A 13,695-nucleotide genomic window follows, 5' to 3' on the forward strand; every position below is an offset into this window, starting at 1 on the left:
AAAGAAGCATAGGCATCATGCCTTGAAAGCAGAGGAAATTTTTGCTAATGTTCTTTCCATACTGTTTCTTCAAAAAGAAAGAACAGAATATCTCCAGCAACTTCTACGTTCCTGAAATGATTTGGAGGGAAAATTGAAATATTTAATAAATTCCATGTAAAACCGCTATTATCATGGTAAACAAATACAATGGTTATTAATTTTATAAAAACTAATGGCTCATCACTCCACTAACGCTCAGCTATGGAAACAATTAACAGCACCAGCGACTGTCTGCCACTCGGTTTAACACTTCGTGTTGTTCGTTACCTTAGTTGTTTGGTGTTGATTATATTGCAGTAGTTATTCACACCAGTAAGTTTGCTTGTTGTAAAATTTAAAATCACAACCAAGGATCATGTCACAAAGAAATGAGAGGAAATCATGCCTTAAAATATTTCCCAACACCAGCTATATCTTCTCTACAGATACCCCTGAAACTCTTCTGAATATTCATAATCTTTGAGCAGGAAGGAAAAACAAAACCAAAAACCAATAAAGTATACAAGAATCAAATTCCCAGATCAATTCCTCTGACAAAGTGCAAATGTATGAGCATCTTCTTGCCTGGCTTCCAGCAGCAGAGGGCATCCCAGCAAGAGAGGGGCAGTCGGGAATGGCTGCAGCAGCCTGAATCCAAATCTGCTCTTACACTTCGGATATCAGCTGGCAGGTAGGGAAGGTCACAAATCACAACTGTGATGCTCATTTCTGAAACATCATGGCATTTCAGAGGAAACTTGCCATATGAAATCCTCTGTATGTCACTACAGTGAGACTTCCATCAGAAAGAAAAGGACACACAGAGCTTTCCACAAGGAGGTGACCAAAGAAACCAGAGATCTGGGATTCCTGTGGTTGGCTTCCTGTCCTCTATGTCCTAGTTTATCTGGGTCTTGTAAAAAGCAACCTTTAGTAAGACTTAATAGAGGTAGCTAAATGAACTAGTAAAAGCCCTATTATTTAGTATTTTGACCATTTTTGGACCATTTTACCATATATTACCATTAAAGCAGTCAAGATTAATTTGTACTATAACCTGAAAACCACAGAGAAACAACAGTAATATCATGAGAGAGTAGAAAGGGCTGATTTATTAATAGCTTATAATTCTAATGTATAGAGTGAAAGACAGAAAACAAACCCATAAACGTGCACACTAACTCAATACATTAATTATTCTGATGCTACAAATTTATTTGGTATATTTTTTTTGCCACATAGGATCACTTTGCATACAAATGGTTATTATATCATAGCCAAAGAGGTGTCATACATTCATCAGAAATTTTTAAAGTACTTAAAAGAATAAATTTTAAGTGAAAATCACAACTGGAAGATATCAAAACATGAAAAAGAAACAGGAATGTGTAAAAGACCATGTGCTTTGAGGAAAACAGACATAATAATGCACAAAATCAGGGTGAAAAACAGAATTTCCCACAGCTGTATACCACATGCATTAGTGGGCTTACAATCTTCACTGAAGAACAGAAATCTTCTTTCTTGCTGTTTTATTACCTTGGCAACATCTCTTCCATGTCAGCAATTACATAGGAGACAACAGTCCAAACAGCAGCACAGAGATTCATCTGGCTTGGATCCTGAACTGTCATCGTGTCCCCTTGAGAATGATGAAACCAGAAGTATTTACTGAGGTCATCACGTAAGCTGGCACCTACAGAGAAAAATGGGCAATATTCCATTATAGGAATACAAATATTTAGAGAGGAATATAAACTTGAATCCATTCCTAGGCTGTTTATGATTAAATCCACATGCAACTGTAAAGCTTCATATAATGACTGCACAGAGCTGTGGCATGTGCAGTTTGTAGGTTTTAGGTTAATTGACTGGAGTGAGCATGAGGCAGCAGAAATTCACGCTGGGGAAAAGCTGACCTTCCCCTGGGAAGGAACAATCCCCCTCAGGAACAATATACATCCATTTTCCTCTAAGACTTCCAGAATTGAAGCAGGAAACTCCCTGTGGGAACCCCACACACGGTGGCACTTCCTCCGTCCTTCATCCCACTGCTCCGATGATGAGTTACGACTGAGTTATGGATCCTCTCCTTGCTGTTGTGTTGGGGAAAGCTCTGGAATTTGCTTATGCTTTTGAGCCTCTGTTCATCACAAGGATGTGCTATTTCAGAGCAATCTTCCAGACAACCCAGGGTAACCCAGATTTCCCAGGATTACATAACCCTTGCTGTCAGGAGTCCTCATCGGCTGGGGCAGAAGCAAATTGGGTGAAACCACAGTTCTTCCTGTTCAGGAACCACCGACTCCCTTTGAGGGCACATGGGGAGGGAAAGGAACACTCTTCCTCAAGCCAGGTGCACTCAGGGAGCACAAATAATATAATCCTGAGGAGGCATCACTCCAGGCCCCAAGGCAGACCAAAGCCAAGAGGAGCGGGAGAAGCTGCCACCCCACAAGGCGCTGCAGAGAGACACCAGCAGGGTATTTCCACTCTGTTTGGTTCAGTCCACACTGACCCTCTCTGACTCCCTGTCCCCTTGCAATTTCTCTCTCAGTTCATTACCTTTGTCTGTTCTTCTCTGGTTTTATCAGTCTTCATCTGCTTTGTTTTAATCTCAACAACCCTTCCATCATTAATGGAACTTGACCTGAAATGTTGAAAATCAGTAAATGTGGTATTTCCCCCCAATGCACTGATTCACTGCTTGCAGTTCCTCTGCATGGATTCCCTTGGGCTGCCTGCTGGTCAGTGCCAGAGGTGCATAGCTCCAAGGGCAGGACCCACCTGGCACAACAGGACCCCCTCCTCGCTTGGTCATCAATCCCAGAGAACAAGCAGTGATGGAAGTTCATGGGTAAGAGCTATGGGCCCTGGGCAAAAACACTGAGGATACTGCTATCATGCTGAGTAAGAAAAATATCAGGACTGTTTGATTACAAAGATGAAGTAAAAAAATGATTCATATCTTTATTTACACACAGTGGAAATTGGTATCAGATGATGAGGGCTTTGATAACCTCACGTGTGCCCATAAGACTTACTGTTAAGATTTTTCTTGGTTTCCTTGAGATTCCTGGAGCCTTTGAAAAGAATTACAGCAAAATTTCTTGCAGAATAACTGTACATTCCTATAATACATATCTTTTGATCACTCGTACAGCCATTCAGGACAGTGTCCAGCTCTCAGTGTGGTTAACAGGCATGTTTTTATCGCTGTAATGGGAACTGACTTGGACTGCTTGTTTCACTGCTATTTTAGAGAGAAGGAAAAGAAAGGTAATGCCTTTTATAAGTCCATCCAAGATGAAGAACCCTACATAAGAGAGATGATACACGCTATGTATGGTTATATGGCACTGTGACTGATTTTATGAGGCTCTTCTTGCTCTTAAGATGCTTGTTTGCCACTGGTCTGAAGCAATGCACTCCCACAGAAGTCACTGGGTAGGTTACAGGTACTGAATGATGTTCCAATAACTTTAGCATTGAATTTATGTCAACTCACATTCACTTCTAAATTTGATTCTTAATTATTTTAAATACATAGAACCATAGAAGGGTTGAACTATGATGAATGATTTAATTGATGGACTTCTGCACTAGACACATTACAAGTCAAGCCACTGAGGCAAACCCATCACAGTTTTCAAACACTTTTATAAGACTCAAGACAAAAATTGGTTTCCTGGAATTTGTCATAGACATTTCACTAATCACAGCAACTATGGATTTATAGAGCAGCATCTCTGTGAATGGAACAAGGATAAACAACTTTGCTTTGTAATGTTTGACTCCCTGAAATGCTGAAACAGATTTGTTTCTCTAAATTGATTTTAGAAATCAGAAAATTATCTGACTTTGGTATAAAGCAATTACAGTGCAAGAAACATCAGAGTGTGTGAGTAGGGAGAGTATCGAAAGGTTCCTAAACTGGCTCTGCTCTTTTAAGTCTTGGGCTAGCATTGAAGTCAGTGACCTGTAAACATCTTGTGAGACTAAGGAAAGACCCTAAGAAAGCAGTTTCATCTTATGTAATTAGAAACAAAAGTGAAAATCCATGTTCTTGGTTTTGAGTACAAGAACAGTTTACAGCCTAGGGCCCCACACAAGCCTCTAGACATTAAACACCCTGGGGCACAGATATGGCTGCAAGCAATTTTCATGTCTCCTGCTCCAAACTTGAGACTCCTCCATGTTGATGTCAGCTGCCCGGAGATATTTATGGCTTCCGGAGATTGTGAAGCTGCAGCAAGACTCGGAGCAGAGCTCTTTTGCCAGCAAATGCACACAGGACTGAGATCAGCCCCTGCAGATGGCCATGAAGAGGGCAGTTCTGTGGGGCTCCACAGACTGCCCTCATGTTGGGTTACCTAAATAAGGTCTGTGGGATCCTACAGCCGCTTTTCTTAAAAACTAACAGAAGCAGCAATGCTGTGAGCACAAGCAGCCATCCCACAGAAGGCAGGGGCAGCGGGAGAAGGACTCTGCACAACGCTTCAAATGGGCAGGTTTCGAAGCACATCAGCTGGTTGACCAAACAGGATCTTCAACAGTCACTGTATTATTAATCTTTCTCAAAAAAAAATTTGCCTGCAAGCCAAACATGCCACTTCCAGAGGCTTGAAAGAAACCAGAAAAATTCACCTAGGCACAGGTTTTTAAACTCCAATGGCTAACCATTTTGCTCTTTCATCTAAATTTGATGTAAGAGTTTCTTTTGTTGTTGTTATTATATAATGCTTCCCTCAGGAACAACAGCCAGTAACAAACGGAGGTGTATTTTTGCCAGCTACATAAGGTAGTAGACAAGCAAAACACGTGAGTAGCCATGTGCCGTAGACCTGCTATAAGCTATTCACTCATCCCCATGCTAGCCACCTACAAAGGGGACTGTGTACAGCCTTTCAAGAGACTGAAAGGTCTAATTAAGTACTTAAAAATTCTCAGATTGGAAGCATTATATAGGTATGTATAACATATTTAATTCTGATTTCTAGGTGGAATCAATAATCAAACAGAAAAACAAGTGATGGGCTGCGTGCTCCACTAGTCACGTTTTATGAGCTTTGCTGCTTTCCTGTGTTTGCAGTGCAAGAACACTCATAAAGAAAAAAGGGACGTTTGCCAAACAACCCTCTTTAATTGTCCTGTTTCAGTCTGTTCACATTTACAATGATGCGAATCACATGAGGAACACTGCTGGCTGATAAGGAACTCAGTGAGAAACTACTTCTAGCTGGTTGTAGTAGATGCTGTGCAATGGAAACAGGGAATGACAAAAACCACTGCCAAAAAACGCATTTGAATGCATCAAAAATACTGGAAATTAAAAATTGAAAATAATTAAACATTTGCAGCTTCAATAATTCATCATTCCATTACAAAGTGGCAGGAAACCCTCTTCAGTAAAGTGGTCCAGTCCAGTTACCTGACAGCAGCTATTTAGTGTCACTTGTGATCGCTCTGATTCTATGATTCTAAAACACATGGAATACCACCTGAACACGAGATAACACTTTTTTACTGAGAGGGTTGTCAAACATTGGCACAGGCTGTCCAGAGATGTTGTGGAGTCTCCACCCCTGGAGATATTCAAAACCCGACTGACCGTGGTCCTGGGCAACCCACTACAGCTGACCCTGCTTGAACAGGGGCGTTGCATGAGATGATCTCACAGTATCACAGTATGTTTGGGATTGGAAGGGACCTCAAAAGATCATCTAGTCCAATCACCCTGCTGGAGCAGGAACACCTAGGTGAGGTCGCACAGGAACATGTCCAGGTGGGTTTTGAATGTCTCCAGAATAGGAGACTCCACAACCTCCCTGGGCAGCCTGTTCCAGTGCTCTGTCACCCTCACTGAGAAGAAGTTTTTTCTCAAATTTAAGTGGAACCTCTTGCGTTCCAGCTTGATCCCATTGTCCCTTGTCCTATCATTGTTTGCCACCGAGAAGAGCCTGGCTCCATCCTCGTGGCACTCACCCTTTACATACTTGTAAACATTAATAAGGTCACCCCTCAGTCTCCTCTTCTCCAAACTAAAGAGAGCCAGCTCCCTCAGCCTTTCTTCATAAGGGAGGTGCTCCACTCCCTTAATCATCTTTGTTGCCCTACGCTGGACCCTCTCCAGCAGTTCCCTGTCCTTCTTGAACTGAGGGGCCCAGAACTGGACACAATATTCCAGATGGGGTCTCACCAGGCTGGAGTAGAGGGGAAGGAGGACCTCTCTCGATCTACTGACCACCCCCCTTGTAATACACCCGAGGATGCCATTGGCCTTCCTGGCCACAAGGGCACAGTGCTGGCTCATGGTCATCCTGTTGTCCACCAGGACCCCCAGGTCCCTTTGCCCTACACTGCTCTCTAATATGTAATTTCCCAACCTATACTGGAACCTGGGGTTGTTCCTGGCCAGATGCAGGACTCTACACTTTCCCTTGTTAAATTTCATCAGGTTATTCCCCGCCCAACTCTCCAGCCTGTCCAGGTCCCACTGGATGGCAGCACAGCCTTCTGGCGTGTCAGCCACTCCTCCCAGCTTGGTGTCATCAGCAAACTTGCTGATAGTACACTCAATTCCCTCGTCCAAATCATTAATGAATATATTGAATAATATTGGCCCCAGTACTGACCCCTGAGGCACTCCATTAGATACTGGCCTCCAAGAGGTACCTGTCAATATAGCCATTCTGTGGGACTCTCTAGCCCATGGTGCCATCTCCTCACCTCATTCAGACATCTCTTATAACTGACACACGATAAATTCTTCAAGTCAAGCTCATTCATGTCTTGAACACATTTCACGAATTCTGCATAAGCAGCTATTTCATACACAGTTTGGTGCACTGTAAGGCAGGTAAAAGCAGCTGTTTGGGTAATTGATACTGACAACGTATTTTCAGTAATCAGCTGTGTAAGAGTATCTTGAGAAAAATCCAGACACGCACATTGAGAAATTTAGAAAAACTGCTCATCCCTTCTAGCTGCTGATCTCAGCACGAAATGAGCAATGTGAATATTACTTAGCTGATGACCAGAATATTTACCTGCCTTACAACATGTCCACATTAAACACCAGTTCTTCACACATTAATAAACTGCGTGAAACATTTTTTTCTTGCCAACTTAAGCAGATGTGATGCTGCTATTGAGGTAAAGAATGAATGAGCCACAAAATGAATGATGAGCATGTCAATAATGATCACTGCTTCTTGTCAATCACCATCAGGTACTACTGCCTTCATATACACTGCTATGACAGGTCATCGTTAGATTAAACTCTATTGCCAGATACTTAAGCATTAAAATTATTGTCATTTGTGCAAACAATTACTGGAAAATTAGTTATTGGTTATCAGAATTACTACAAAGGCAGTTCCTATAAAAAACAGATACCTTCAAGGGGGAGAGCATATAGTAATTCCTGCATATTTTTTCACTGTAAAACATTTTGCATTACATTCCTCCCTAGATTTTTTTTTTTACACTATATCCCAAATAGCATTTAATTGTCAAAGGAAGCCAAATGTGGATCTTAAAGTTAGTATTCTTCTGCTGTACAGCCCTATCGATGGCTTTCCAGATGTCCTGTTTTCATGTAAACTTCACAACACAACTATTCCATGAAACTTTCAAATACGTTGGGAAATTCCCCACTGTTTGTATAAACCCTCTTGGGTGTGCTGAGTCTTCAATATTAAAGCTAGGTCTTCAGGATACAGACCTCTACATGCACATTGCCATAGACAGTGAAGTTAATATGCTAATGAATTACAGCAATGTATAACTTTTTTACTTTTCATTTTACAGTAGTCCCTAGAGGAGTTGACAGAATTGCCACTCCGTTATCTTACACCACATGTATATCCCTTCAAATACAAAAGACTCCGGCTCAGAAGAAGCACTCTAAGCAGATAGAAGGGACTGCAGGATGAGAGAGACACACAGAGATGAAACAGCACATTCATTTTCTCATGGCAGCTGAGAAAGGAATAGATGCCAGACATCTGAGCCCAGGTCGGTGTCCCGTTGAGCAAGCTGTACTACCGCCTAACAGCAAAGCTGGAAATGCCTTCACAACGGAAATTTTGCTCAGTGTTTCCAAAAGTTTGTGAAGGTAAAAGAAAGGCTTTGCAGATAACATGTGGATCTCTTGCATCTTCTAAGTAGATATGTGTTTGAGCTTCATCTCCCTGTCAAGACAAATCTGCTCACTATCGAAGGTACTGCTTGTAGTAAGATGTCAACGCGAACGCCTGATCTGAAACCTTATTTTTGTTTCTGTAGTGATTCTCCTGGCTACAAAAGACAGATTCATTGTTTTTCCCATTTATTAAAGATTGTTTTAGTTGCCTGCGTTTACCTTAAGAAACAAGAAAAACTCCTTTACTTCATTATCAAGTTTATTCCAATCTTGGACCCCTTTAATGCCAAAGACACTATTCAGGAATACACTAAAAAACTACAATACCTTGGAAATAAAGGAAGACCTGATGAAATATGTATGTCCTTTTCCTTTACATCACATACTTAGAAATATTAAAAAAAAAAAAGAGGCAAAGGGATGCATCACAGTCTTCTATGCAGTTAAAAACTCCTGTGTAACAGGAAAGCACAGATACTGAAGAGCATTCTCCTCCTCACACCAGAATGCTATCTCAGCTTTGTGCTCCTACACACCCTATAAACCAGGGGTGTGTGGGTACACATATGTCCATATAGTAAGAGAATCAACAACCTCTCACTTCTCACAGCTGGAGCATTGCTGCCCTGGACATTTTAAAAGGTCAAAACTGCAGAGCAGAGGTGGGGAGACACATGATTTTTTTCTTCATATGTGTCAAAGAGTTACCAAAGTAAAAACAAAGAAAAGATATGAACAGGAACATAATTTCTTATACTATTTCTATTTCATTTTGTGGCTCTGTAAAACCCAGCAAAGTGACAAATCTTAAATGATCAGTGAGTAAATCTGCTGCATGGGATGTTCTGTTCAGGATGGGTTGACTAGAAGGTTCCCCCCGTCCTGCAGCATCCCTGGCACTGCAAACCCCGGGGAGCACTCGGCTGCTTGTGTGAGGTGTTGCACCGATAGCCCTCGTTTAATCGCAGCCTTCAGAACTATGACTCTAATGAACCCCTTTATTGCAGGCAGGTATTGCCTGTATTTTGGTGCATGTATCAACCTCTTCTTTCAGGGGATAACCTGTAGTTGATAGCTGGCTGTAATGCCAATTATTTCATTATCCGTTTTTCAAGTAAGCAGAGGCAATGGAGATGCTAATGCTGTTTAGTGGGGCGCTGACAGCATTACTTCTCCTATCATTTAGTCTCAAATGATGAAATTACAGGCTAAGTTGCTTGAGTTTCATGACTACAGACACTGAAATAGTTTCCAGTACAAAGCTTGTAAATAACATCAGAAGTCCTGCTGTTTCACCTCCTGAGTCATTCTCTCAAAAGTCTTTAAAATTCATGATTCAAACAACAAGGCAGAGGGAAAGCTTTCACTCGGTTCTTTCAGTGGCTAATTAAATGAGACTACAGTGTAAGGGAGACAAGATGAAGTGTGCATTATTTCTTGTTTTGCTTAATGCATTTGAGAATTAATCCTCTGGATACACTAAACAGACTAAATTACAGCTCAGGATTATCACAGTTACTTTTGCAATGCATTAACCTTTCGCTCATTGCGGCAGAGGACTGGTGACGGCTGGGGATTCAATCTAAACTTGCATAAAATCCTGTGAAATGAGGTCTCAGGGAAGGAAGTTGTTCTACTCCATAGAGCACAGGTTGACTAGACTCTAAAATAATATCTTAAACAGCCCTTAACTGAAAAAGCAAAAACCAAACAGATGAAGCTTCAACAGTAAAAGGCACTGGAAGCTTTTCCTCCACGCATCCACCCTCCATCTCAAATCAGCAAGGCTCTTTCTGAAAAAAAAGAAAATAAAAGGGTCAGTCTTCCTAGCTGGCGCTGCCCGAACATGACCCCACACTTGCAGGCTGGCTACCTGGGATGGAGGGATCCTCCGTGGGCTCACTAATCCCATTTTTGAACCTATTTACATGTCTGCCCACCACAGATGGCTATGCCAATGCATGCTGTGCCCGAGCAGTTAATGTGGGCACACTACAGTTCTCACTTTGTGAGCTGTAATAGCAGCACCCACCTTTCTTCATCCACTTTTTTCACATCATCAATGGCTTAATACACTTTTATCACACACTAACGCAGCAGCTTTTTCCCAAGCTGAAGAGTCCTCCTCATGCAAAAACTATTTATTATCTCTGAGGATGCAGGCTGCTGGTGACTCTTCCCTTTTCTAATGGTGTTTCACCACTCCTGACACACGAAGCCCAATGCTGCCTGCAAACGCCAGCGTGTCAATGGGCTAGTGATGTGGCTGTGATGTACCACAGCATGTTACCTATCCTCGCTTTCTGATTCTTCTCTCTTCCTTCACCAACTGCACAAAACACTGTTTTTTACCATCCCTGAGTATTGAGTTGACAATTTCAGACAATTATCCACAGCAATTCCCAGATCATTCTTCTTGAAAATAACTCAGGTGAATCCTGTTGTTGTGTATGCACAGCACATATACTGCGTTACGTTGCTTTTATTGACACAAAAATGTCACTGGCTGTTGTATTGCTTTGGCATTTTCAACGGTAAGATTACTGTTACACTTTAGCAGCCAGCATCAGTTTTGATACAAAATACTTGAAGTAGTCATCAGCAAACTCTGCCAACTTGCTATCCTTGCTATTCACTGCCTTTGCAGTTAACATGGCATTTTGTGAACATCCAAAGGGAAAAAAAAAAAATAAAAAGAGGTGGCTGGGTGGCCTAATAGAGCCTTTCTCCATTATGAAGACTGACAAATTATTTCTACCTTCTTTTCATTGGGTATTACTCTGCAAGAGGAAAATACCTCTTATTTTAAGTAGCTTATTTCTCTAAAGGTCTTTGATCCAGGAGCTTTTGAAGACTCAACTGTACTTTGCTGACCAGATTCAGCTACAAAAATGCCTATAAACTCACTGAAAAAGCTCTGCTAGACTGGTGAGGCATGACTTATTTCTTCAAAAGCTACATGGACTCTCTCATTACTTCTGCATTTTCTGTCTTTGCAACCCTTCCCTTGGCTTTGTGACTCCTCTGGTTTTGGGATTCCTAGATGCCTTTTTAGGGGATTCCCTCTCTAGGGCATTTCAATTTAGAAGGTTTATATAGCTATACTAGGTGTTGTGTATGTATGTATATATTCTGTATATTTTAATATAGTTTATTTCATTTGTGCTTTCTTTAAAATGAGCTATATGGCTACATATATTAGGTAGAGACTATTTAACGAAGTTGATAGATGGTAGCTTTAAAATTGGTTGTTGGATTTATAACTCCTTTACATTTTGCATTCTCTTTTAAACACTGTAAGATAGATGAAAATCATTGCAAAATCATCAATTTCTGTAATTTAGAATTCTTTTTCATGTGTTTGTTTATACCTCAGCTCAGCAAAGTAGTTAAAGTTTGAGCATGTGAACGATTTTAATGCCATTAAACTTTAAATGTCACACAGGAGGGTCAAGTGCAGACTGGGATCCATATAAACCATCTTTCCTATCCAAATGCATTTCTGTGTATCTCTACACTCTCTGTATAAGACCAGCATTTACGTGATGCCATAACCTTGCTTAGAAAACCAAAGTATTGAAGTGCTTTCTTCACTGAGCTCTGCTAGCTGAAGAGCTTCCTGCTAATTCCCAGGGGTGGACTCTTGCTCCATCCTGTGCCAACAGCTTCCAAACCACCCCAGAAATTTGGTGGAAACAGGCATCCTCTGAATGGTTTGAAGATCAGACGTGGCGAGTGAGAACCAGGAAAATGACCCGTGTATCTGAATTTTGAGCAGCATTTCTGTTTGCAGTAACTGTTTGCATTCATCTACATTTTCAATCCATTCAAAAAGTTTCTTTGTATTTTACAACCAACAGAGCTATTTCCTAAGCCCAACTCGCAATCCTATATCATGCAAGGCTTTAGGTCTGCTTTCCCAGAGGATGCTGGAGTTTGAGAGGAGATGTGCAGGTTCCTCTTGAAGTTCTGTTTGGGCTCTAGCCTCCCATCCTAGGTACGATCACAACTGGATGTTTAATCACAAAGTTCCTGTAGGGCCCTCCCCAGCAAGTAGTCAACTCCTAGAAGAGCCAATCATAGAACCATAGAACGTCCTGGGACCCAACTAAGCAGAGTTCTCTTCTGCCCAGATGCTGAACAAAGCCTGTTAATGACCATCCTGGTGCTTGACTAGTTATGACAATAACAAATGGTTACCCTACTTGAAGTAAAACACATCCTAAGCACACTACCAGTCTGTTATATTTTATATCACATAAAAAGCAACTGTTCATTTATACAACCACACCAGTAGGATGAACAACAGTTTTTACTGTCTCTTTAATGTCATACCCTATTGAGGTTATCAAACTCTTCAAGGTCACAGTGGATTTTAGATGTAGGACCATTAGACAAAGTTGGAAGAATACTATGACAACAAAATATCATTCAAAATATCTGTTGTTACCTTGGTTAATACATACTTGAGTTTTAAATCAATACAAGTTATTTCCTAATAAATAACAGATGCTCCAGATACTGGTGATGAAATATCTCTTTCATTTGATCTACAAATCAGCGTATATTTATCTAGTTCATTATTAATAGAAAAATAGAGAGGTACTTCAAACAAAGTTCAGTTCTGAGCTTATCACAAGGTTCAGGGCTGTTCAGATCTGAGTTTTGAGCCATATCTGAAGCAAAGCTGTAGTAGTAATCCTCCACATCGTCCAACAGGCTACCGACACAAACTAGCATAAGGAAATAAGCAATTCTGACTAATGATTCAATGTTCTTCAACAATAAATTGCATATTTTTGTCAGCAAAGTTGCAATGAAAAAACATACGATTAAAAAAAAAAAATAATTAAGGTACAGTGAAGACATTTGCTGCAACACTGTTGTCTGCAACCTCAGAATCTTCCTCTGTTTTAATGTTTCATGAAATTACATGAGGCCCTACTTGGAAAAGCGGAAATTAAAGGAGAGTGAAGGACAGAAATTCCTCACACCTGCTCTGATTCTTCAGTGTATCACTAACTGTACACGGGCTTTGGCTAAGCCACACAGCAGAACTACTCCTAGAAGAAGACAGAGTAAACTAAGCAATGTCCCCAACTAGCATGAGTCTTCCAACCTGCAAATTTGAGTTGTTGTGATAGTTATTTCACCACAGTGCAAATACAGTGAGTGACTTGTCAAAATGCAAATATATTAAGAGTGAAACAGAAGTCATACAAGCTTAGAAAGAACACTAAGAGAAGCAGGGAATTTTTATAATTTTAAGTTGAAAGACTAACCTGCTTGCTTTCAGCAAAACTCTCAGTCCTACCAGTAAGTGCAAATAGCATATCACAGAATCACAGAATTCCAGGGACTGGAAGGGAGCTCAAAAGATCATCTAGTCCAATGCCCCTGCCGGAGCAGGAACATCTGGGTGAGGTTACACAGGGATGTGTCCAGGCAGGTTTTGAACGTCTCCAGAGAAGGAGACTCCACAAACTCCCTGGGCAGCCCGTTCCAGTGCTCTGTTTGCCTTGGCTTAT

At 41.0% G+C, this 13,695-nt stretch overlaps 1 protein-coding gene across 1 annotated transcript in view; it reads right to left on the bottom strand.

The window, feature by feature from the left end:
- Positions 1 to 1,105: 1,105 nt before the first annotated feature.
- The window catches only part of CPQ (carboxypeptidase Q), a 159,277-nt gene continuing 146,687 nt past the window's right edge, over positions 1,106 to 13,695 (bottom strand). The window contains exon 8 of the mRNA XM_065831608.2: positions 1,106 to 1,717. Coding sequence (XP_065687680.1) covers positions 1,557 to 1,717 — 161 coding nt within the window. The 3' untranslated portion in view covers positions 1,106 to 1,556. The remainder of the gene's footprint in view (positions 1,718 to 13,695) is intronic.

The sequence above is a fragment of the Patagioenas fasciata genome, chromosome 2 (genome assembly GCF_037038585.1).
Source record: "Patagioenas fasciata isolate bPatFas1 chromosome 2, bPatFas1.hap1, whole genome shotgun sequence".
NCBI lineage: Eukaryota > Metazoa > Chordata > Aves > Columbiformes > Columbidae > Patagioenas > Patagioenas fasciata.